Source organism: Fukomys damarensis, unplaced genomic scaffold (assembly GCF_012274545.1).
Source record: "Fukomys damarensis isolate Sample0158 unplaced genomic scaffold, DMR_v1.0_HiC HiC_scaffold_9, whole genome shotgun sequence".
In the NCBI taxonomy this organism is placed as follows: domain Eukaryota; kingdom Metazoa; phylum Chordata; class Mammalia; order Rodentia; family Bathyergidae; genus Fukomys; species Fukomys damarensis.
The window spans coordinates 37,214,427-37,240,629 of record NW_022900921.1 but is presented as its reverse complement, the minus strand read 5'-3'; the positions used below and the strand labels follow the sequence as shown (position 1 = coordinate 37,240,629).

The window sequence follows — 26,203 nt, the reverse complement described above, 5'->3', positions numbered from 1 at the left end:
CAATGAAACCATGATTCCCCATAATTAATGCTTCTTTTCCATAAGTAACAGGCATTCTTATTTTAGTATTTATAATATTCTTTCACTTATTACAGTGCATAGTTTTCAATTCATTATAAACTCTAAATGAGCACAATCTATATTACTTACTTTGTATTACCTACAATCTCACATATAAAATACATAAATGAAAACAACACAAAGGATATTTCATTTCAGTCAATCTCACTTATTTCTTACCTGTAGGATCCCAAGTTATATTGTGTGCTACTGAGTCCAGAAAAAACTGGCCAGTTTTCTGCCACTGACTATCCAATTCCTAAAATTAGAAAAAACATCATTCAGGCAGTTATGATTGGCATCTATTCTGTTAAATGTGTATGTTCATGTTTATTATTCTTATAAGAATACAGCTGGTCATTTGTAAGGAAAACAATGTCCAAGTAAAAAAACAAACAAAAACCAGGACTATATGAAGGAGACCACTGAGAGAATATCCACTTCTGGGTGTCCAAAAATCTATCTTTAGTATAAATAACTAACAAGCATATTCCACCTTAAGACTTAGTAACCCCAGAATAAAGTACTATTTTTATTATAGTTAGAGTCAAAAGTTTAACTTTAAAGGTGTGTTATTTGATAGGTCCTTCTCTTAATGTAGAAAGCAGCAGCAGCAGCAGCAGCAGAAGAATTAAGAAATAACACTTCTGTAATATTATATAATGAAAGTCCTTCATTTATTAAAGCAGTTATTTTTCCAGCATTTCTGTTTTAAAAATATTTTGAGACAGAGACTTGCTATGAAATGCAGACCAGCCTTGAACTCATGATCCTCCTGGCATCACCTTATCAAGTGGTGGAATTTCAGGTTTGTACCACCACCATGCCTGGCGTTTTTGCTTTCTTCCTATCTCAGTAAGAAATACATTTTGCACTGACTCAGGGTACATAAACATATACATATAAATGAAATCTATAGTTAGCCTGGGACACACATGATATGTCCTGATTATTTTTCTATTCTATTACATTTTCTTTTTAAATTCAAGTTGTGATCTTTAAATTGATTTAACTGCCCACTAACAGAGTGAAATCCATAAATCCTCTCTTAATGTAATGGCTCTTAAACTACAGCAAAGTGGTACAACAAAGACTAGGCAAAGTTATGTATTAAAAGTTCAGTCTTCCAATGCCCATAAATTCAGGTTCAAAGGTCTACAGTTTGTGGCACAGGAACATGTACCTTAAACCAACACCCTAGGTGACTGATACCCTAGATGGCCTACAAATATGCTTTGATGAAATGCTGACTTTCTAGGAGCTGATCTCAATCACAGTGAATATGAGAACCTTCTCTAGAACTAATTATAATTATATAGGCAACCCTCGCATTTAGATATTTAGAAATTCCTAGGGCAGGATGTGGATACATGTATTTACCCATAATTCTGAGGTAAACTTCTCACAGTAATGTTCTCATGAGAATATTTACTATCTCAAAAGAGCATTTTAGAATGCATAAAGAGAATAACATCTTTTTATGAGAACACAAATACCTACAAAACTGTATTTTATTTTATTTATTTATTTATTTATTTTTGGTACCAGGGATTGAACTCGGGTCCTTGCACTTGCAAGGCAGGCCACCAAACCACTGAGCTAAATCCCCAGCCCCAAAACTGTATTTTAGAATTACAGATTTTATACTTTTTCCAAATCTATGTTTTTTTCTATTTGATCTAGTTTCAAGTATATTTTCTACCTTGTTGGTAATACTAATAAACTAGCCTCCTCTTATATAGTATTTTACACTATTACAGTCATCAATAATAAATTAGAGAAAAAGAATTAAAACTGAACATTTCTTTTTTTTTTTTTTTTTTGGTACAGGGGATCGAACTCGGGATCCTTGCACTTGCAAACCAGGCAGCAGAGCCGCTGAGTTAAATCCCTGGCCCTCAAAAAAATAAACATTTCTACTATACACTTACTAATAAGGGCATTTTAACATAAAACATTGAATTTTTGGAGGGTGGGTACTGGAGATCAAACTCAGGTCCTTGCTCTTGCAAGGTAGGCACCACAAACACTGAGCTAAATCCCCAGCCTAAAACATTGAATTTTAAAAAATAGCTTTTTTCATTCAACAAATGTCTCAAGGGCTGAAGTATTTTATTCTGGGTGGCTTGACCATATTAAACTTGGTTTTGTAGTATTGCCACTTATTAATTCATATGGCTATGAGCTTTTAATTTTTTTTTTCTCACTGAGTTTATTGGTACATTTTAGGTATACAGCACAATTACATTCATCATTGGGATCTTGTACCTTTATATGACAGGCCTTGGTTCTCATTTTTTCCCCTTATCCCTGCCCTCCCTTTACCCCCTCCTCCCTTCCCTATTTACAAATACTTTATTTCCATTTTTTCATTTTCTATGAGCTTTTAATATTGAATTCACTCGATAAACACAAATAGAAATGATTGTACAAACACAAATAGAAATGACAATTACGAACTCTCCTCTCATGGAAGATGGATATAAACTATCCCAGAGAAAATATTTTTCATTAACACAAGGTAAGGAAACAATGCTCACACCTAAGAATTAATACAGTTAACAGTTAACTTTATGTTCAGCTCCATGGCTCAATAGTCAAAAATGAGTGATCAAGTCACTTTTTGGGCTTCTGCTCTCTTTCTCATTTTACAATAGGAAAGGAAGAAAAGAAGGAAATGAAGAAAGACAAAAAAGGAAAAGAAGAATAACTGTCCAAACTAAGTTAGAGGTAATTTGTAAGATATTAATAAATTAAGTGAAAACATGAAAATGATTTTAAAAATTACAGGTTTTTCTATTAAAACATTGTTTAATGAATAGGTCTTAGTCAATCTAGAGTTGGGCAAATAAACTTACAAGGCTGACTTGCTTTGGATCAAATAACTACAATACAGGAGAAACAGAAACCAGTTCTAAGATTTCTAACACACTGTTCTTCAACTACACTAGGCTGATCCTCCCTCATATGGCTTAAATCATTAGTTTAACCTTTAACAGAAATAAGGAAAATATTGTGGTCGATTTGCTATATTTAAGAGCATTAACCAGGGGTTTAGCTCAGTGGTCTCAACACCTGCCTTGCAAGTGAAAGGTTCTGAGTTTGATCCCTACTACCAAAAAAAAACAAAATAAAGCAAACAAAAGTTTTCATTTTGGGGCCAGGGATTTAGCTCAGTGGTTCCAGCGCCTGCCTCACAAGCACAAGGACCTGAGTTTGATCCCCGGTACCAAAAAACAAACATTCACTGACCAGACAACAATTACAGGACATAGTAAAAGAAAGAAATTAAGTCCTAGAAGTATATTAAAACTCTGAAAGTAGAACATGTAATTTAACAATATACATATGAAGGTAGACCTAAAACCCAATAGTAAATTGCCACATTTAGCTATGCAAGTGTTTGCTGCTAGAGATAAAGTAAATAACAACTTTAACTTTTAACTCTTTTTTTTTTGGTAATGAGGATCAAATTTGGGATGTTATACTTGTGAGGCAGGCAGCGGAACCACTGAGCTAAATCCACAGCCTTAACTTTTAACTCTTTAAATATGTATTATAAAATTTAAAATGTCAGAAGAAAAAAGGAAAAGCATTTCAAGACAATTTAGTAGCATAATTTAATGTAATTTTACTCCAATGGCATATTTAAACATATTTTTAATACAAAAGTGGGATTTAACATATATCTTTAATTATACTGTATAACTTATACTAGTCTGTCTGATGGTCACTGTGATTTTATTTCCTTTGAATTCTAAAACCATTTCAATTCCTCAAAGAAAAATTATAAATTTACTAACCAAATTTTTCTTTTGTTTTGGTAGATTAACTGGTTCAAAAATAGAGATAAGGTTTCCATAGGATGCTGCAATCTTTTAAAAAGAAGAAAGAAAAAGAAAATTATTATGGATACATTAACTTATGGATCAAAAGAAATAAATGACACAATCTAAAATACATCCACATACATAATTTCATTCACCAGTACTTAAGAATGTAAGACTTTTCTTTTGTGGTACTGGGAATTAAACCCAGTCTCACACATGCTAGGCAAGCATGCTGTCACAAGCTACACCCATAACCGATTTTATTTTAAGATCAGATCTTACTAAATTTGAGGCTTACCTCAAATCTGCAATCCTTCTGCCTCAGCCCCCTGAAGAGCTGGATTATAGATATGCACCACTGTACCAGTAAGAATGTCACTTCTGAAGACCCTCACATCTAGGTTATAATTCTAATATTGCTACCTTCTATGAAACTAGCAAATTAATCTCTCTGTACCTTAATTTCCCTACCCACATTATTAATATGTGTAGGACTGTCCTCCTAACAGTCCTATTTTGAGAACTGCTACATTTGTAAAACATTCAGCATATACTAAATCATATATAACATGCACATAAATATTACTTGTTTTTCTCACAGAAGAAAACATATCAATGTAATCTTTGCCAAGTATGGAATGTGACATGATTTAAAAATCAGTTTTTAGATTATCTATCATCCAAGTTCACAATTTAGCCACATATTTACCTTCTTAAAAATAAAACGTAAATCTAGTAGTCCTTTGTGAATTCCCTGAGTATATTTTCAGTTTATCTTTAAAATGTATTCTTTATTTTTTTATTGTTTTGCAGGGTAGTAGGGATTAAACTCAGGACCTCATATACAAATACTACCACTGAGCTACACTAACCCTAGTCACTTACATTTACTGTTAAATCAATGGAACATAACCTTTTCTGGCTATTTATTTATTTTTGGTATTTATTTATTTATTTATTTAGTACCAGGAATCAAACTCAGGACCTTGTGCTTGCAAGGCAAGTGGCAGAACACTGAGCTAAATATCCAGCCCCAGGCTCTGTTTTACAAGGTAGCTACTATCATAGCTTAAGTGAGTCCCAAATAATGAAGTTATCAAAATAAGAGAAATTACATAACATGAAAGACTCAAGATTCAGAGACAGAAAATATATGATCTTATAAAGGAAGGTAATGAAATGAATTAATTACATACAGAGGGAAAAAAAAAAGATATTTCAGTGGATACTTTTGAGTTCTCACCTGCTAGAATGCAGAAATCACCTGCACTGAGTTATCTAGGAGGGAGTATTTAGTCTGGGCTTTTAGGTAGGAGTTGTATTTCAAAAGGCAATGAGTGTTAAATTTTAAACTCAGGACTGCATATGAACACAGAGGAAAAGATTATGAATATTTAGAGGTGATTAGCCACCAGCTTGGCAAGAAGAACATGTTCCCTATAACACAACGACGAACATGAGAATACAACAGCAGGTTTGAGTCAGGACATAAGAACCCATGCCACTGTGAACAATCTGACTTTTCCAAAGAAATAAGAAGCTAAGAATGTTTTGAAGCTGAGAAATAACAAGATAAATGCAGATAATTTTTCTCAGAAAAATTAATTTTATGGTTTTTATGAAGCAAAAATGTTACCAAGATTCTTGATCTCTCCTGCTCACCCCCTTCTCTATAACTGGGACTGAACCCAGGGCCTTCACACTGAGCTACAATCCCAGCTTTAGTATTTTTTATTTAGAGAGAGGGTCTAAGTTGCTAAATTACCCAGTCTGGGCTTGAACTTGTGATCTTCCTGCCTCAGCCTCCCAGAGTGCTGGGGTTACAAGGCATGTGCCACGGTGCTTTTGCTAGTATTTCCTTCTCTTTTTTTGGTACCAGGGATAAAACTTGGGACCTTGTGCTTTCATGGCAGGCAGCAGAACCAGAGCTAAATCCCTGGCTCAAAAAGTTTTTATATGATAAAAACCACAGGAACTTTCAGAGCTAAAACATCAAACATGAAGATAATGGAAAAATAGATTTTTAGAATTCCATAATAAAGATCATGTTTGTAGTACAGTGAGAATAAAAGATGTAAATAGGCAAAAAGAGATACCTGTAATTACAGTAAAGAGAAGAAACATAAAGATAAAAAAAGGAGGGTAGCAGAAAATATTAGGTAAAGATTACAACACTAGAAACTTCTTTTATCAAGAGTGTCCGTAAGTCTCAAATAGTAACTACATACTGGCAGATTCATCAGAAATTAGGATAAATTTGTAAAGAGACTATGCCTATGAACTCTTACATGACAATGTTTATTCTACTCACAGTGTTCTGCTGGGGAGAGGGGTGTTCAGTGGTACAACGCATGCTGAGCATGCTTGAAGAACTGCATTCAATCTCTAGCACGTGTGCACAAACACACACACACAGTCACACGAGTTCCAGTGGAATCACACAGTCAAACAACACATTTAAATAGAAAAAAAAGTAATTTGCAAAGTTCATTCCAGTCTGGCTACAATTATAAATAGACATGATCATCTATGCCTGCAGAGTGCTATTTTAAGCTACCTAATGCTTCCTACTAGTATGATTCCCATTCTGGTACCACACAAAACTATATTTAATCTAATCTAGGAGAATTATATTCCCTGTTTCTTCATTTTTTTGTTGTTGCTATTTTATCTTCAATGTTACCTTTTTGCTTTCTGATATGCAAAAAAGTCCAAGGAAAATTTTTCATTTTTCTTACAGATTTGGAGAATGCTTAATTGGTCTTTTAGTAAAAAGTTTATGTACATATTACAAGGTGTTAAATACCGCTTACTGTAGCAAATGATTTTTCTTCAGTACAAAAAAAGAATCTGTAAACAAATCTTAGAGTTCTCATTCTAGTCTCTGAATCCAATTAATTTATAAATAAGTAAGCTTTAGACATGTTCTATAGGAATAAGTCTATTTCTTTCTATTCTACTTTTAAAAGATATATAAATACAGAATTCTAAACACTCTATAATACATCTTAGAAAACCGAAGAAATTTAGTCACTTTGTCCTTGAAACAAAACACTTCAACAGGAAATTCATATTTCAGAGATTATTCTGACAAAAAAAAAAACATTCAAAACAAATTATTACCATAGGATTACAAACCTTGCCTTGTTGCACTGAACAGTCTACACATCCCACTTGAATGTTTCCATGTTTAGCACCTGGGATTATTTGTAATCTTTCAAAATCACTTCCCAGTATCACAATGTCACATCCAGATGCATAAGCCTAAATAAAATAAAATAAAATAAAAATGTTAAGTGTTGAGATAAGTATTTATCATGTAGAGCAATGGTATTAAACAATGTCTTAAACAGACTTATTTTATATATTTTTTTCAAGAAAACATTATGTGGAATTATCTCTTTCTTCCCATATATAGTCCAACAGAAAGTTGTATCTGTCCTATCTGGAAAAAACATATAGCTATATCCACTTCCTTTACTTGCACCAAATGTTGAAACTGTTGTCTAAACCACCATAATTTCTCTCCTGCACTATTGCTAATATTCCAACTGCTTCTATTCTTGTCTCTAAAAATGCATTTAAAAAAAAATCATGTTAGTGTGAAAATGAATTCACATGAATTCTTGAGCAGCTCTTGAATAGCTTCCCACTGCTTAAACCTGTTGAACAGTTTCCCACTGTACTTGGATTCAAATCCTAACTCATCACCACAGTCAATACTCCTGCTTGTCCTACAAATCCATCTCAGTATATTCTTTCCTTTCCTCATCTCGCTCCTGTCCCTATAAAAGTCCTTTCCACTGTTTCTTTTTCCAATTCAAAGTGGCTTATACTACTTTCATCTGACTGGTCTTTGTCTAGCTAGTTTCTTTTCAACATCCAGGTCTCAGTTCCTGACTATCTCTCTCTTACTACTTTCTATCACCTTGCTCTTTATTGTCTTCATAGCACATATACCATGATTTGAAAAATGTCTTTTTTACTATTCATTTCCATTTCTATAAATTAAATTATAAGAACAGAGAGTATATCTTGTTCTCTACACCCCACCACCACCATAAATGAAGGGCTTGGAATGCAATTAGCAGTTTATAAATACCTATAGAATAAGTACTGAATTTCACAAAAACAGCCACTATAACCAACCAAACAAAAAGATACATAATTTAAGCCTTGTTGACAAACATACTGTAGCACTTTTCAAATTTTACAGATGGGTGTGGTGAAGTATGCTTGTAATCTCAGCACTTGGAAGGCTGAGGCAGGAGGACTGCTGCAAGTTTGAGGTCAGCCTAGGCTACACCGTAAGTTTAAGGTCAGCCTGAACTACACAGAGAGATCCTGACTCAAAAAAAAAAAATTTACAATTAGAGAACTCTTCCGACCACAATTCTCTTTTTGTGTCTTATCCTCTCCTTCCTTCTCTCATCACAGGAATTTCTTCCATTACCAAGTACTTTGCTGTACTCCTAAAATTTAATATTGTAGGCAGATAAGGTATAGATGTTGTCAATAGAGCATCTACCACAAACTATATTTTCCATCTGAGTTCTTAAAGGTTTAGTAACTTATTGTCTCATTACTTTTGCACATACATATATATTACTATAAATAGGTTATATTATATGTATATATTATATCTTAGTCACTTTCTTGAAACTGAAACACAATACCAAACACTCACAGCTTAAGGGAGGGAAAGGTTCATTTTGGCTCAGGGTTTCAGTCCACAATAGTAGGCTCCAAGGCAGAAATAAGAGCCAGAGAGGAAGATAGAGGAAGGTACTCAACCCAATAGCAGCCAGGAACCAGAGAAAGAGAGGAGAAAGGACAAGGACAAGAATGCACAACCACATTTCTGGGTCATACTTCCAGTGACCCACCTCTATAACCAGGCCCTACTTTTTAATAACACATGAAAATACTGAACTCATCCCCCTAACAAAATCACCTTCCACACACATGAGAATTTTAGGGAACAATCTGGATCTAAATCACAACATTTTATCCTTGGTCCCCAAAAGACTCAGGTCCATCTCATTATGCAAAATGCATTTAGTCTACCTCTAAGAATCACCAAACAGTTCCATCACTGCTGAAAAGTCCAAGTCCAAAGGCTCCTTTGAGACTCAAAGCTAACTCTTACTGGAGAATGCCTAAAGACATATAAAGGAAAGTTAAATACAGTGGTACCTCAGTTCATGATCTTAATTCTTTCCATGATTCTGGTCACAGAATTCATTCTACAAATCTGTCTGTAACTAAACTGCAAGCATAGTATGCAACCAGAATTGTGAAACAAATTTCATGACCAGAATCATGGAAAGAATTAAGTTCATGAACCAAGGTACCACTGTACTTCCAACATACAATGGCACATTCCCATAATAAAACAAAAAAACTTAGAAAGGAATGGGGCTAAAACAAAAACAAATTATTAAACTTTTAAGAACAGAAGGGCAAACATTAAATCTGGGAGCTCTGTGTTAGACACCAAGAGAAAGCTGTAATGCTGCAGACCCCAAAGGACTTGGGCAACCAGGCTCATATGGCACTGACAACTGCAGCACACTCATGACCTCTCTCTTGGGGTGGGTCCACTCACAGTCAGAAGCTTTCATCAACAGATGATCCACATTTCTGACATCTCCAACTTCCTAGGGTCTCCACTGCACTTTCCACTTCACTCTTACACCTTTACACACTACCCTCTCAGGGGCTCTTTCCCTGCTTCCTAGGCCTTCATTTGAAATCTGAGTGGAAGTCTAACCCCAAAATTCTTGCATTCTGCAAACATGTCAAACCAGCACAACATAGATGATGGCAAGGCTTCCTCCCACGTGCAACAGTAGCTTCTCAAACAAAAGTTTCACAAGTTTGTACTCTTGAGCCTTTAAAGGATCTTGCAAGTCACTGAGATGTCTTTAGGCATCTTTCATATTGTCTTAATGCAAAGTACTTGAATTCTTTTTAATGTTACTCTTTTCAGCAACTATGCTTTCCATGGCCCCAACTTTCCAAACACTTCCTTTCTGATGAAAATACAAACTTTTCACATTTACTTTCTGTTCCTGATTTTCACTGTAGATCTGGCTAAATGCAGCTGGCAATACCTAAAGCACAGCATAAATGTTGGGCTCCCCTGAAATTTCCTCTACAGAGTAATTCGTCTACCATCCTTAATCTCAGTTTCTTACAAAGTCTTGGGACACAGGCAAAAGGACAAATTTCCTACCAGAGAATAACACACTAGATCTCTAGTCCAACTGTGACTGAAGTCCTTGTTCCCAACTGAAACCTCCTGAGGCCAGCCTTTACTGTCTGTATTTCTAAAACGTTCTGACCTTCTGAGCTCTGACCAATATCACCCATCAAGTTTGGCTTATAGGATTCTAGGGTTTCTCCAACTGGTATCTCTAAATCTCTCAAAATTCTTCCTGTGAGCTACTCCCAAAAGATTATAAAACATATGGTCAGATACAATGACAGCAAGGATTCCACTCTTGTTATCAAAATGTTTTCATTTCCAGGCATGGTGGCACAAGCCAGTAATCCCAGCACTCAGCAGACTGAGGCAGGAAGATCACCTGAAGTTAAGAGGCCAGCCTGGGATGCACAGCAAAGTCCCTGTCTCAAACAAATAAACAAACAAAAAACAACAACAACAACAACATCTGTCTCAGTCACTTTCTTGTCACTGAAACAGAGCACTTGACACCCACAACTTAAAAGAAGAAGAGTTTATGTGGGATTACAGTTTCAGTCCACGGTCAGCAGGATCCAAGGCAGAAACAGAATAGCAGAGGAAAAGCTGCTCACCTATAGCAGCCAAAAAGTAGAGACGAGAAGAACAAGGGACAAGAACACACCCTTTCAGGTCAGGCTCCCAGTGACACACCTCTATAGCCAGGCCTTGCCTCCTAAAAGCACATGTAGCTACTGAACTTATCAGTGAATTAATCCACTGATGAATACAGTACCCTCATAATACAGCCATATTACACACACATGAAAATTTTAAGGAACATTTTAGATCTAAATCAGAACACCTTATCTTACTGATTCCTACCAAAGCCAAACTGGCTCTGTATAAGCTATCAAAAATAGTAGAAAAGGAAAAAAAAATAGTAGAAAAGGGACTTGAAATAACATTCGACTAAGTACACTCATATTACACCCAAGAAAATCAACGTCCAAATAAACTGGTAATATCTTAGTGGCAGAGAGGGCTCCAGAACCCTATTTTCTTGATTCGTGGTCTGTAGAATACAATTCTGCCATAAAAAGGATAAACTTGAGTCATCTGTAAGAAAACAGATGCACCTTAAGTGAAATAAATCATACACAAGATTAAATATTGCATGGCTTCTCTCATATGAGAAATCCAAAATATAAACAGAGCAAAATAAAAGATAATGGAAGTAGGGAGACCAATCTTTTGCAAAAGGAAAGGTGACTAAGAGATGGAGAGAATGTGGATGGAGGAAAGGAGAAAGGCATGAAAAAAGAAGATGTGTTATGTACATGCTCCCACTCCCACAAGGAATGTAATCATTATGTGCTACAAACATGTACTAACAACAACAACAAAAGATTCTTAAAGATATATAGAAAGTGGAAAAAATTAAAAAGTGAAAAAGAAATCTCCTGACAGTGACTCTGGCTATATAGTTCAGTGTAGTCTAATGAAGATTTGTAATCGTGTTTTTTTCTTTCATTTCTGAAGTTATATTTTGTATTAATAATTTCCACCTAATGCATAACAAAAAATTCTAATAGGTAACATAAGTACATTTACAAAACAAGGTGTCAATCTTTGAAGAAAAAAATGAGATAACTCTTTGTTTACCATTTTATTTAAACTTATAATTAAGAGTACAATGTTTAACATCATTATTCATTAGGGAAATGCAAATAAAAATCGTAATGAGGTAACACTTCATACCTTCTAGAATAATTTTTTTAAAAGAAAATAACTGAGGTTTTGGCATAACTGAAACCCTCATACATTCCTGGTGGAAAAGTAAAAGATGGAATGAAGAATCATGAAAACTGAAAAATAGCCAGGTGTGATGGTACATACCTGTAACCTCAGCACTTGGGAGACTGAGATAGGAGAATTGCCTCAAGTTCAAGTCCAACCTGAATTACACAGCAAGACCCTGTCTCAAAAATACAAAAATAAAGAAAGAAAACTAAAAAATAATTTGGTAGTTCCTCAAAAAAGTTAACCATGGAGTTAGTATAACTCAACAGTACTTGGCTAAGTACACAGCCAAGTAAACTGAAAACATATACCCACACAAAAATGTGAAGTGAATGTTTATATCAGAATTATTTATAATGACCGGTGAGGAAAATTAACTCATATCTATCAATGGTGAAGAGATAAAGTATATCTATATAATGGAATATTATTGAGCTGTCAAAAGGAATAGAATTGGATATGGTGGCAAATGCCTGTGATCCTAGTACTCTGTGGGGCTAAAACAGAAGGATTCCAAGTTGGAGCTCATCCTGGGGTCCAAAGTTTAAAATAAAATAAATGTTAGAGAAGTGGTTCAGTACAAGGTTCTGCAATTCAATCCCCAGAACTGAATACAAAAAAAAAAAAATTGGTGTACTACATGCTACAACATAAATGAGTTTTCAAAACATTATGTTGGGCTGGGGTTTAGCTCAGTGGTGCCACCACCTTCCTCGTAAGCGCAAGGTCATGAGTTCAATCCCTGGTACCAAAACAAAACGTTATGCTAAATAAATAGTCAGACATCTGGGGATTGGGAGAGAAAGGAGAAAGGGGGAAGGAAAAGGGAAGTAAGAAGGATCAAGATGTGGTATGTGACTGGAGCAAGAAAAGCCAGAACAGAATGAGGACTGGGGATTTAGCTCAGTGGTTCTGCCACCTGCATTGCAAGCAGAGGAAAAGCCAGAATGCTCATTAGGCTTCCATGCTGACCGCTGACCTCCAACCTGTCTTACTCCATAATAAAAATGATGTTTGATCTCCAAAAAAAAGGAGATGTGGTATGTACATGTACAATTCCCCAGGATGAATATGGTACATTTATTATGTATCATAAACATACACTAAAAAGCCAGGCGTGGTGGCGTACACCTGTAATTCCAGCCCTTGGGAGGCTGAGGCAGGAGGATCGCTGTGAGTTCGAGACCAGCCTGAGCTACAAAGTGAGTTCTAGGTCAGTCTCACTATATAGTGAGACCCTGTCTCAAAAATCCAAAAAAAAAAAAAAAAACCCAAAAAAACATACACTAAAAAAAAATTTTTTAAAGACCACATACTATATATACTGAGCCAAAAAACAACTTCTGAACAAAAAGTTTTTCCTGCAGCTAGCTGAACTAACTGACAAAGAGCCACCCCCAGCTCATACTCCCTCCCACACCTAACACAGGTACTCCTTCAATGTCCTTTTTTCTCAGGAAGTATCTGTATCCAGTGTACTTTTCTATCAAATCATGTAAACTAAATGTAAATTCTTCAACCTTGGACTGATGATAAATGCCTTGCTTCTGTATCCCCACCCTCCTTCCCTTAATCAGTATAAACCCTGTTCACTGACAGCTCTGGGCTGATAGCTTTGTGGAGAAATCCCTGATCAGTCCACATAATAAACTTGCCTCCACTCTCTGGGTGCTTTCTCCATTCTTTTTGGCCTGATCTTGCAATACCACTAAGAGCTGCCACACTGGACTATAAGTCTGCCGTTACAATATGATTTCCTTTGTATGAAATGTCCAGCAAAGTCAAATGCATAAATAGTAAGAGAACTGGTGTATGGTATGGTTGTAAATAACAAAGATAAAATATAGTCACACAGAGGACAGTGGCTGCCAGTGAATGGAATGAATACAGAGTAACCACTAACAGTATGGCCAAGGAAGCCGAACTGGAATTAGACTGTGTAAGTTAAGTACATGATTATGAGAATGCTAAAACTACTGTGAACTTGATAGTACGTGAATTTAATAGTATGTGAATTATGTTACAATAAAGCTACTCTAAAATACACATAACATATGGTATCTCAGGAGGAAAGCTTCCTCTGGAAAATGAATCTTTTTGACAGTTACCAACTGTCAATCAATTCAGGTTACCAAACTGTTAGCTCCCAAGGGGTAAGAATACTGTTTATTCATGATTATTTCCAATATTGTATATAGCAAACTCACAAATATAGTAAAACCTCAGTATTTACTTCTAAAGGCATTTTGTTAAATCTTTCATAATTTATGCACAAAAAACCTCCACACACAAATTCAATCTGTCCCCCATTAGTTAAAAGAAAAAGATAAGCAAGGGCACCTCTGAGTAAAATTGTTAAGGTCTAAATTGGTTTTCAATCTTTCAGCAGTTTCAATCTGCAGCTCTCTTCTTCAAATTAACTACTCACACTCCATACAGTCAATACTTATGGGTCTTACTCCTCCTATAAAAGAGTATAATTTGGGCTGGGGATTTAGCTCAGTGGTTCTGCTGCTCACCTTGCAAGCACAAGGTTCCGAGTTCAATCCCCGGTCCAACCCCCCCCAAAAAGTATGCAAGGCCTTGGGTTCCACTCCAGGCACCACCAAAACAACAACAACAACAAAACAATAATAATAAGAAGAATAAGACAAAACTTGAGGCTTCTGTCTGCGGCTGTGCAGCTGCCCGATACTTCCACGGGCTGCGGTGGCCAAGGCTGTGAGCTTGGTGCCCAGTTCGCGCACACCTCGTCCCCAGGCGCCCGCGGGGTCAGGAGCCGCCTTGGACCCGCGGAGAGCTAGGGGCTTTCAGGCGAGGCAGCAGCCGGCTAGGAGGAGGATGAGAGCTAACCAGTTAGTGGTGCTCAACATGTACGATACGTAATGGATGAATGAATACACCTCATCCATTGGAATTGGAGTTTTTCATTCAGGAATTGCAGTATATGGTAAAGAATTTGCTTATGGTAGCCATCCTTACCCCTTTTCCTGGAATATTTGAAATTTCCTCAGGAAATGCTTCTGAAATAGGAGTAACATTTAAATTTAAAGAAGCTGTTGTTTTAGGGAGCACTGACTTCCTAGAAGATGTTATAGAAAAAACTGTAGAAGAACTGGGAAAAGAATACAAAGTTAATGCCTATCATTTGATGCATAAAAACTGCAATCACTTTTCTTAAGGTTTATCAGAGATACTTTTTGGGAAAGAGATTCCTCACTGTATCAATCAGTTTGTCTATTTTAGCTCCTGCATACCCCTTCTACAGAGCTGCCTCCTGAAGGAGGGGCTCACTCCCGCAGCCCTGCAGTCCAGCGTCAGCCAGGAGCTGCAGGATGAACTGAAAGCAGAGGATGCTGCTGCATCTGCTGCCACAGCGAGCACTGCAGCAGGCTCCAGACCCAGGCGCCACACTAAACTATAAATATCTCCAAAGTCACCCTGCAGAACTGTCTCTGGCAGTTGAATATCACTAGAGAAAAGTAAACAGAGTAAGCATCCTTTGGATAATTTGTATGCAAAGATGGCTCTCCCCTAAATTCCAGTTTTTCAGCTCAGGGTTATATTTGTAATTAAAAAAAAAAAATCACTTGGCACAGGAGGGAGAACTTTGTACAAAGCTGCCCTCTGCTTTTTTTTTAACCCACTTGTAAATTTGGGTTTACTTGTTTTATACAAGCACTGTTATGTTTACACACTAGAAAATGCAAAAAAAAAAGTTATGTTTACAGCATTTTGTATCACTGTTTACAAATCTTTCTAATCCACTCAAATATACATTTTTTAAATGTGGGCTACTGGCCCAAAGGAATGGCCATTAATTAGACATTTCTTGGTGAATAGCTAGGAACATCGATCTTTGCTTATTCACAACTCGACAAGTCAACATATGGATGGTTTTGTTATATTTACTGTCATCTGCAGCATTTGGAGTTTAAAACCAGTACAAAAGGTATTATGAATACTGACCTATGGCCAATTGTCACATTAAAAATTATCAGATAAGCCGGGTGTGGTAGTGCAGGCCGGTAATCCCAGCACTTGAGAGGCTGAGGCAGGAGGATCGCTGTAAATTCAAGACCAGCCTGGGCTACACAGTGAGTTTCAGGTCAGTCTCAACAACTTAGTGAGAACCTGTCTCAAAAAACAAACAAAAAAAATTTTGGACATGTAGCTGCACATGATGGCATATGCCTATAATCACAGCATTTAGGAGACTGAAGCAGGAAGATCACTGCACAGATCAGCCTGGAATACAGAGTGAGACCCTGTCTCAGAAAACAGAAATGGCCACCATGTTCCCTCTTGTATGGTGCCTGCCCTCATGCCTGAAGGGTGTACTTCTTTTCCTTCTTATACGTGGCCCAAAACTCACTCTACAGAGACCGTTTCTTTTCCTACCTTTAATCAAACTTTGCTGCCGTTAAGACAAAAAACAAAAATTCTGGACATGAGATTCCTTGTAATCTAAGTGTACTTGAAGTTGAGAGGAAAAAGAAATGTCTAACTTTAGAAAGTCTCATTCAAGTCAGGTCCTTTTTTACAGTTTAAATTGAGAATGGATTTAATTAACATTTAACCTGCTTTTCTTGTCCCTGCAAGAATCTTGTTAACTTGATGTTTTATAAAAAAAAAAAAAAAAAAAAAAAAAAAACTTTACCAGAAGCCAACCATATTACCTGTTAAATGACACTAGAAACTTTAGTGTGGAGATATTTGACTCAAACTATGCTTAAAACCAGTGTTTGCCCTTTAAAATATTGTTTTTCCATTTTCAAAATGTTCTGACAAAAAAAATCCAGCTACCAACAATGATTCTCCTAAATATGGCAATAACTAAGGTCTGGGTTTTTTGTTTTTTGATCTTGTAAGACAAGTTCTCACTATGCAGTCCAGGCTGGCCTCGAACACATGGCAATCACCCTGCCTCAGCATCCCAAGTGCTGGGATTACAGGTGTGCACCACCTTACCCACCACAAATGTCTATTAAAAGAGTGAAATAATCAATAACAGAAGAATGCTAATTCTGTAGGAGAGTGAAAGGGAAGCTAAAGTTCCACTTTCTTACCTTAAAGCCTTCTAAGAAATTACCTGAATTTCACTTTTTGAGGATCCTTAACATAAGTGTAGAAAAGGGGAGGCAACCCAAAAAAAGCTTCAGACCTTGCTTGCCCACAGTAAACTTAGTCCTTGAAGTAGCTCTTAGTTCTCAGAGTAGTCCTCAGCACAGGTTCTCCTGGGCCATCAGTTGTCATAGTACATACTACTCCCCACCTGGCTGTTTGGAATGCAAGGAAAGGAAAACAATGTAGCCTAGTAGGTGACAAGTAAACAAAACAGGCTACAGTGAGAAACAGGAAGAATATCTAATCTGATTAGAGACATCCACACCAAGACTCTAAGGATGAAGAGCTAGAGAAGTTTTAGATCTTTTCTGCACAGGGAAAGAGAGCTGTAAATTTGCTGGAAGAGTATGTGTAAAGGCTTGGAAGTTGGAGAGATACAGCATATACTACTGTATACATATACTACTGTATAAAAGGAAAGAAGACATAACTAAAGTTTAAGGAAGCCATTACTGCAAGGAGAAGGAAAAGAGACTATACAAGCACATTAAAATATACTGAAAGAGGGCCGGGGATTTGGCTCAGTGGTTCCGCTGTCTGCTTCGCAAGCGCAAGGACCTGAGTTCAATCCCCAGTACAATAAATAAATAAATAAATACCCCCACCCGGCAGTTTTAAATTGGAGAGATAAGTATAATTAAATACAGGGATACAGGATAAAAGGACATTTCATCACAGTAACTGCAGTAGGGATAAACAAATTGAAGAGTTCTGACAATCTACAGAGCTTGTCAGTTTGTATGAAAAAATGTAGGAGAGCGTTGGGGCTTTTGAGGTTCTGAGTTTGATTCTGGGGGTGGGGGAGGATATGGAAGAAAGAATAAGGATACAACCAACCCTCTATTAGCTATTAGAGAAATAGCTACATGACAAAACTACTTAGAGATAAACCACACAGGAAGAAAGAACAAACTGGGGAGGGAAGGTTGGAAGGTACACCAAGGCTGTGGAATTGATTGAATCTAGAACACGCTATCCCATGAAGAACACTTAGGATGACTAATCAGAGAGGCGAAAAACAAGCAACAACAACAAGAAAAACTCAGAGTAGAATGTGGTATAATTAAAACAAGGAAAAAGAATGATTAAAATGACAAATGACAAAGAGAAAGTAGTACTATATGGAGACCGGCTGAATCAAGTTAGCATTAATGTGGTTCCCAGTGACCAAGGAACAAAAAATGCCAGCACATAGGAAGTTAAGAAGAGAGCAGGACATGCTAGGCCTGTTGGTACTCACCTGAAATCTCAGCTACTTGGAAGGCTGAGGCAGGAGAATCACAAGTTTGATGCCAGCCTGGGCAATTTAAGGAGACCCTGTCTCAAAAATAGTTCAAAAGGGCTAGAAATACAGCTTGGTGGCAGGAATGCTTTTCTAGAAAGTACAAAGCCCTGGGTTTCATTCCCCGTAGCAAAAAAAAAGGAGCAGAGTAGAGAGGAGGAAAAAGAAGGAACAGAGGAGAGAAGAGAAATGGGGAAAGAAGGAAGGGAGGGTGTAAAAGCAACAAATACAAACAACTCAAAAACTATAGCTGTGATGTCAGAGATAAAGAAGCATACCATGTGAAGAGTCTTCCAGTCGGCTGCTTTTTCAGATTAGTCTGAACCATGTTTTAGAAGTTCTAGAAAGAGAAGCACAGAGATAACTAAAGGACAGAGGTCCCAGAGACTGCCACAAAAGATAAGATTCAGCGCACAGGAAAAGGGATTAATCTTGAACATGCAGGAAACACTTCTTTTATTGTATCAAAAGAAGAGAAAGAAATGCTGATATAAAATTTTTCAGCTTGTAATAGAAAAACTGAGGAAGTCACCATGTGATAGATTCCAGGTGGAAAGTTTATATGACTGAATGCTGGAGTGAGAAGAATGTTGGAGAGGGGGAGGAGGAGGAGGAGGAGGAGAAGAAGAGGAAGAGGAGGAGGAAGAGGAGGAAGAGGAAGAGGAAGAGGAGGAAGAGGAAGAAGAAGAAGTAGTAGTAGTAGTAGTAGTAGCAGCAGCAGCAGTAGTAGTAGTAGTAATTGGCAGAAAGGTAATCAAGGGCTGGGGCTGTAGCTCTGTGGCAGGACACTCTCCTGGCATGTGTGAGGCCATGGGTTCAATCTCCAGAATGACAAGGAAAAAAGTAATTGAAGTTCCAGGTCCAAAATAAATGGATACCATTTCTAAAAGAAGCTGGACATATTAACTCTCCAGTTTCCATGTCCTCCTTACTTCTAGAAAATTTGTAAATAGTGAAAACAGTGCCACAGTTTCCTTGTTTTCTGCATTTTGGAGTCTATAAATTATATAAACTGAGTATTATCCAAAAATTGCTTGAAATAGTTTAAATTCCTTATAATAATTATCACAACTTGTTCACCTGTAGAACTTACACCACCTCATGAGGTTTAAGTATGGAAGTACATTAATAAAATAGGAAAAAAGCTCTAAATTTTACAAGAGCTGTGAAGTCTAGAGGTATACTTCAATATTTTATTTGCAATTGGATTTGGCAAGACAAACACTTGCCTAGCATGTACAAAATAAAAAGGGTTGTGTGTGAATTTAAAATAATCCATTGGGCTGGGGATTTAGCTCAGTGGTTGCCTGCCTCACAAGCACAAGGACCCAGAGTTCAATCCTGGTACCAAAAAAAAAAAAAAAAAAAATCCATTGACCACTAATGTTTTAATTAAAACAAATCATCTGAGTTTAACTAAAAACTTAAGATGTGATACAATACATAATACTTCTAAATCAAAACCTATGACTAGTTTTATAGATTTATCTGAAATGTTATTTGCAAAAACTTAACCTCAAGCTGCACTGACTACAATGTAGAAGAATATCAAAACAACAGTAACAAGCTGCAGATGTAGCTCAATGGTAGAGCACATGTCCAGCATGTATCAGGCACTGAGAGTTCAATCCTCAGCACCACAAAACAAACTGGCAGTAATATGCATATATTACAACTGCCAGACCAACTGTTCTCTTGGGCACACATAACATTAGATTTACCAACTTCAGGCTACACAGTACACAGTAAGAACAGTTGAATTGTATTCTAACAAGCACATAATGAAAATATGATTATTAAAGTGAAACTTTCTTATTCTTGATTTGAGACAGGGTCTCACTATGTTGCCTAAACTGGACTCAAATTCATGGATTCAATTAATCCTGTTACTCAACCCTCCTGAGTAGCTTGGGCTACAGAAATATACATACCACTGTACTTGGTTCCAGTTTTGAACTTTAAAAGAATTTTTTCAAATATTCTAAACTTCAAAAACTATACAAGGCTGTAATAGTGAGTACTCTAATTTAGAAACCCTGTGATTTTCTGAAACACTTAAGACTTCATTTTTATTAACCTTATGATTTAACTAACCATATAAATACCCTACAGAATTTCTTTCTACTACAAGTTCTAGTTAAATGATTTCAGTTTGGTATGTTGTAATTAAAAGTTTATTCTCTTTTTCAAACATATGAGAATTAGTATTATTTCAATGATATTAATGATACTTCAATCCTATGAAACATTATATTTTACAGAATAAGCTAAATTTAAAATTATAAGTGGTACTTAGTACTTGCAGCTGAAACATAAAAGTATCCAAGCCCAATCCTTCTCTTTTCCCTCTCACAGCCAGGAAGAGGTATGATATGACTGTCATCCTCAGGGTGGCCTGGGTCAACCAACCCCAGTATGTTCCCATCACCTTTACTTTTACTTTTACACTGACAGAGCCTCTGCCTGCCTGTCAGCTCAGGCCCCTTCCCTATCCAAGGCACTCCAGGCTCTGCTGCTTCTTCCAAGGATGGCTGGAAAATTGTCTCACACGTCAAGGATTAAGGAGGAAGCAGACCCATTGCTGATAGATATCTCTGAAACCCTCAAACCTTAAGGGACCACAATCAAGACTGCTGGCCCTCATAAAGTGTCCTCAAAGGTAGTGGCTAACAGGACTTCAGTCTCCCATTTTAACTCAAAGGAGAGACAGAGGGGAGCTGTCAATCAAGCATGTTTCTCCCACAGTTCCTCCAATCTGCCACCATGACAGATACAGATGTCCTAGACTACCCCTTTGTGCTACAGCAAGGAATCAATAAAGCCCCTGCCAAGTGGTCCCACTACCTATTTATGAGTCTCATCTTGGGTAGAGTAGGCTAAGAGGATTGTGCTGAAAAGGGCTGGTAACACTAGGGGTTACTAGCCCTGAAGATTTCCAGAGAATGATGGAGACCTGCAGCAACTAGCAGAGACTGGTGGTGACCTGCTACAGAGACTAGAGGAGTCCAAGAGACCTGTGATGACCTACACAGAACCCCAGTGAGACAGCAGAATTTCTAGGCATGTTTCCCTGAAAATAAGACCCAGCCAGAAAATAATCAGCCTTGCAGAGTGGCCACCGAGCAAGAGAAAAATGATGGCAGACAAAGCAAGGACAGGCTGACTGGGGCTAGCATATTTCTTTTTCACCTTTTTTTTTTTTTTTTTTTTTTGGTACGGGGATAGAACTTGGGTCCTCGTGCTTGCAAGGCAGGCGGTGGAACCACTGAGCTAAATCCCCAGTGTAGCATTTCTGACCTCTAGTTTTCAAGGCTGATTATTTTTCAACTAGGTCTTATTTCCAGGGAAAGGGTACAGCTGCCAAAGGAGCTCAAGCCTCAGCTACTGAAGAGTTGATAAATAAAGACTGCTACGAGCCTCCTTGAGCCAAAATACCAGGAGAGGTAACACTAAAAGGCTGGAGAGCCACATGCACTCAGAGCCCAAAGCTGCTAACCCCAAGGGAGCTGCACTTGGCCAATTCATGATTTTGATCCCAATTTATCAAAAGAACCCTCAACCAAATGGTTAATTATAACCTTATGAAAACCACAAACATTTTATTTTTTCTTCAAATGTGCAGAGTAGAAAACTTCCCCCTCTATATCGTCCCCACACAAAAAAACTCATGTCCTTCTTCAAGAGAAAAAAAAACTTTTCTAACCTGCCAACATAACCAGCACACTAGCACCCAGTAAGACTTCCCTAAAGTGAAAAAAACAGAGATAAATTCAAAGATGCTTACTATCACAGAAAGTAGAGGAAGAAGAATGCTTATTTAGTCCCCATTTCTTCAGCAACACACATATTTTTGATTTCTAACCTGGGTCCCCTTAGCTAGAAAGGCTGAACTGTCTAACATTAACGGGCATTTTCTCTCCTATACTTACAATGCTAACATATTTGCTTTCTTCCTATAGCTATGATGTTGAAATTCTAAATTAGAGAAAAGAAGTCCTAAACATTAGCATAATATTTCTGTCTTTGGTAAATAAACTATCGTCCTGTTTAATTCAAAATACAGAGAGCTGGGCGTGGTAGTGCATGCCTGTAATCCCAGCATTCAGGAGGCTGAGGCAGGAGGATCTCTGTGAATTCAAGACCAGCCTGGTCTACATAGTGAGTTCCAGGTCAGCCTTAACTACATAGTGAGACCCTGTCTCAAACAAAGCAAAACAAAACAAAACAGCATTAATACCAAGTATGGGTATACCACATAAAAGTTCAAAAAACAAAGACAAAATGAAAAGAAAAAAATATCATATATTTTGTTATCAGTATGCCCAGAAATATTAATACATCTAGAATCTAAGCACTGGTGCACTTCTTCTTCTAACTGAGTTTTATTTACAGAATATTTTCTTCACAAGAACAAAAGTTGTCAGCAGATCAAGACCAGATCGTTCACATTTTTTGACTCTCAAATAAGTACGACACTAACAAGAAAAAATATTTAAGAAACTATTCTAGTAACCAAAGAAAAAATAATTTTGGTTTAGAGTAACTGAAATCTTCCATAGTTATTCATATGTTGACAATATGTCAATTCACTTAAAATCTAGAGGAATTTTAACAAAAAGTTTTATTAATATTCAAATCTAAATTATACCATTTATTTTATAATACTGGCAGTTACTAGTTGTATTAAAGCAAGCCTTCTTCATCCACTACTACTCAATTCAATCATTATTTACAATGCACTTTTCTAGTCTCCAGCTCTAGAACGAACTTAATTTTGAGTTTGTAATGGTTGACATATGCGAGAGTTACCAAAATTTTGGCTTGCCTAAGCCATACTGAGTGAAGTGGAACAGTCTTGGGCCACATATAAAATATATATTTAATGTGTAAAAGTAACAAAACTTCCTTTAATAATATCTATTGTAACACTTAAAAAAGAGGGCAAGTCGAACATTTCTAATAGGTTTTTAAATATAACTAAGCCATGAACTTTCAGCTTAGCACTGTTTCATGTAACAACCCTACAAGTAGGTACTATATTAGTCCCATTTTCAAATGAGAAAAAAATTTAAAGATTGTAAAAAAACTTGCTCATAAATAAACAAACAAGGGACCAGGCTGGAAATAACAGATAATGGCTCAAATCAATTAATAGTCTAGGCACTCACAATGAAGCCATGGAAGACACACACAAAACAGAAGACAAGACTGCTTAGTGACATAGTAAAGCACAAATAAAGTGCTTTGAAAGTATGAGACATGATCCTGCCAAATAGAAGCTTTCTTACTAAGGGCAAAGTCAAAATATTTGATGCTGGTTTAACGAGTAAAAGAAAATCTAATACTTAACCTTCTTTAGTAACTGCCTATTTTAAAATCTAGAAAACATGAGAACTGGCAGTCAATTTCAGTTCAATTTAAAATTTGTCACATTTATGCAGAAAATAGGATTTCTGCTTGTAATCTTCCAAAGCAAGAAAAGGTGAATTCACAAATGTGTAATGGAAGGAAAGCCGGGCATAGTGGCGCAAGCCTATAATCCCAGCACTTGGGAAGCTGAGGCAGGAGGATCGCTGTGAGTTTGAGACCAGCCTATGCTACATGGTGAGTTCCAGGTCAGTCTCGACTACATAGTGAGACCCTGTCTCAAAAAACCTAAAAAACAAACAAACAAAAAAAGTTCCAGAAGAGATAAAATAATTCTTCAAGGGCACCGGCAAGAGGAATGTCTTATATTCCTACCTCCTCCTCCAGGGGTGAAACTGCAACTGAAAGAGATTTCTAGTCTTCACAAACTCTCTACTATTAGTCTTTGCTATCTTCCTATCAAAGAAAAAAGGAAATCAAAATCTAGACTGGGAATGTATCTCAGTGGAAGAGAGCTTGTCTAACATGCATGAGGCTCTAGGTTCCATCCCCAGTGTGGGGAGGAGAGAGAAGAGGAAAATTCAAGAGGTTAAAAACGTAACTCAAGCAGTCCAAAACTGATGCAGCTGGACTTTGTTTTTCAACCTGAGAAATACAAAAAGGGCCATTTCCAAAGAGCTAAATTTAAGATGTATACAAGTATTCGAGAAACTGAGAGTAAGAAATTTAGTTTTATAACATAACTATTAGTTTAATGTTCAAAAGTCAGGGATGAACTGGCTCCAGTGGAAAAATGACTGATAACGTTAAACTACTAAAATTATAACACATATGAGATTTTCAACCTGAGAAATACAAAAAGGGCCATTTCCAAAGAGCTAAATTTAAGATGTATACAAGTATTCGAGAAACTGAGAGTAAGAAATTTAGTTTTATAACATAACTATTAGTTTAATGTTCAAAAGTCAGGGATGAACTGGCTCCAGTGGAAAAATGACTGATAACGTTAAACTACTAAAATTATAACACATATGAGATATATATACTGGGAGAAATATGCAGTTAGGCTTGCTGGAAGATAATTAGAGACTGCTTCAAGGAAATAGACTTCAAACAGAACTGAGCAACAAGCTACATAAAGGTGTAGGATAACCATATAATCCTTGGCACATTATCGGACCTCTACTAACAAGGAGGCAATTCACCAAGGCTTTATAAAGGAATGCATCCAGGTAATATAAACAGGCCATCATATCATATGCGCTTTGAGGTTCACAACTCCAACTACATAAATTTTGAAAGCCTTCTTTATAAATTCTTGGAATTTACACTGGAGAAAGTGTTCAAATAATTTGAGGAGATGCCAGAAGATGCAACATTACTCTCCTATAATCTCCCAACTAAGAAAACCCCTAAAGATATTACTTCCTTCCTTTAAATAAGAACAGACAGCAAAGCTCAGATATAGGAATGACTACAGCTGTTCACCCAGACTCTCAGAACTCTCCCTTGCCCTGAGTATTCAGGTTAGGTAAATATGTAGAATTAGACAATTAAAACAGAGTCAAGTGTAAACTAAGACATGCATGAGTCACTTTGCAGAGAAGGCACAGTATCTGAAAGCAGTGCTTGGTTGGCACAACTCTAATACTACAGTTTAAGTATTAAATGCCTACACCAAGTTAAACATTGAGTATTACTTAATCTAACCGACAAAGGCCACAAAAAAAGTCGAAGGTAGACGACACTATTGTCTATTAAGCTATTTACTTTATTTCACGTACATAAAATTTCCTTTCAATAACAAGTTGCAGCAAAATCATCAGCATTACATACAAGTCTAGACAAATTTATGTACAATACTGATTTATACTTTGAAATTATTATAAAAATTACATTGCAGTTAAGGCAAAAAATGCTACTGTACAGAAATGTCAATTACTTGAAAAATACTTTCCAAAGTTATTCCTCAGTGAATCTGAAGAAAAACAAACGAAGAGCATTGTTTTCATTATACAGTAATTTTACTCTGCATCAGTGTTGATAGCAAAGTTAGTAATTGTTTTAAAACAGTTTTTTCTAACCAGAAAGACATCTGACCTTAACTCTGAATAAAAAAATGAAACCTACCCCAACAATTTCTACATTTGACAATTTAACCTTATGGAGTAGGAAAATAAAGCCCCCAACCTGTTACTCAACAAAGATTTTTGGACAATATCACTTTGGCAAACCATCCCGGCACAAAGAAGTCAGACTAATATGTATCATTTTTAACTCTAAAGACGTTCTGGTCCCAGGCTCTGCCCGGACGCCCGGACGCCGCGCCCCTCCAGCAGAGCCAGATTTGACAATTTAACCTTATGGAGTAGGAAAATAAAGCCCCCAACCTGTTACTCAACAAAGATTTTTGGACAATATCACTTTGGCAAACCATCCCGGCACAAAGAAGTCAGACTAATATGTATCATTTTTAACTCTAAAGACGTTCTGGTCCCAGGCTCTGCCCGGACGCCCGGACGCCGCGCCCCTCCAGCAGAGCCAGAG

General features: G+C 36.8%; 2 protein-coding genes and 1 pseudogene across 5 annotated transcripts in view; 2 read left to right on the top strand and 1 right to left on the bottom strand.

The window, feature by feature from the left end:
• The window catches only part of Dmxl1 (Dmx like 1), a 134,933-nt gene extending 127,779 nt beyond the window's left edge, over window positions 1-7,154 (bottom strand). For all 4 annotated transcript variants that reach the window (XM_010633900.3, XM_033761680.1, XM_033761681.1 and 1 more), the window contains exons 1-3: window positions 7,029-7,154; window positions 3,864-3,935; window positions 241-319 (exon numbers count right to left, since the gene is read on the bottom strand). The gene's annotated coding sequence lies outside the window, so the exon portion shown is untranslated. The remainder of the gene's footprint in view (window positions 1-240; window positions 320-3,863; window positions 3,936-7,028) is intronic.
• A 7,567-nt stretch (window positions 7,155-14,721) lies between these two features.
• On the top strand, window positions 14,722-15,304 carry LOC104868923 (annotated as a pseudogene).
• A 5,748-nt stretch (window positions 15,305-21,052) lies between these two features.
• Window positions 21,053-26,203, top strand: part of Dtwd2 (DTW domain containing 2) — a 145,412-nt gene continuing 140,261 nt past the window's right edge. Inside the window, exon 1 of the mRNA XM_010633903.2 lies at window positions 21,053-21,155. Within this exon, the coding sequence (XP_010632205.1) occupies window positions 21,053-21,155 (103 nt within the window). The remainder of the gene's footprint in view (window positions 21,156-26,203) is intronic.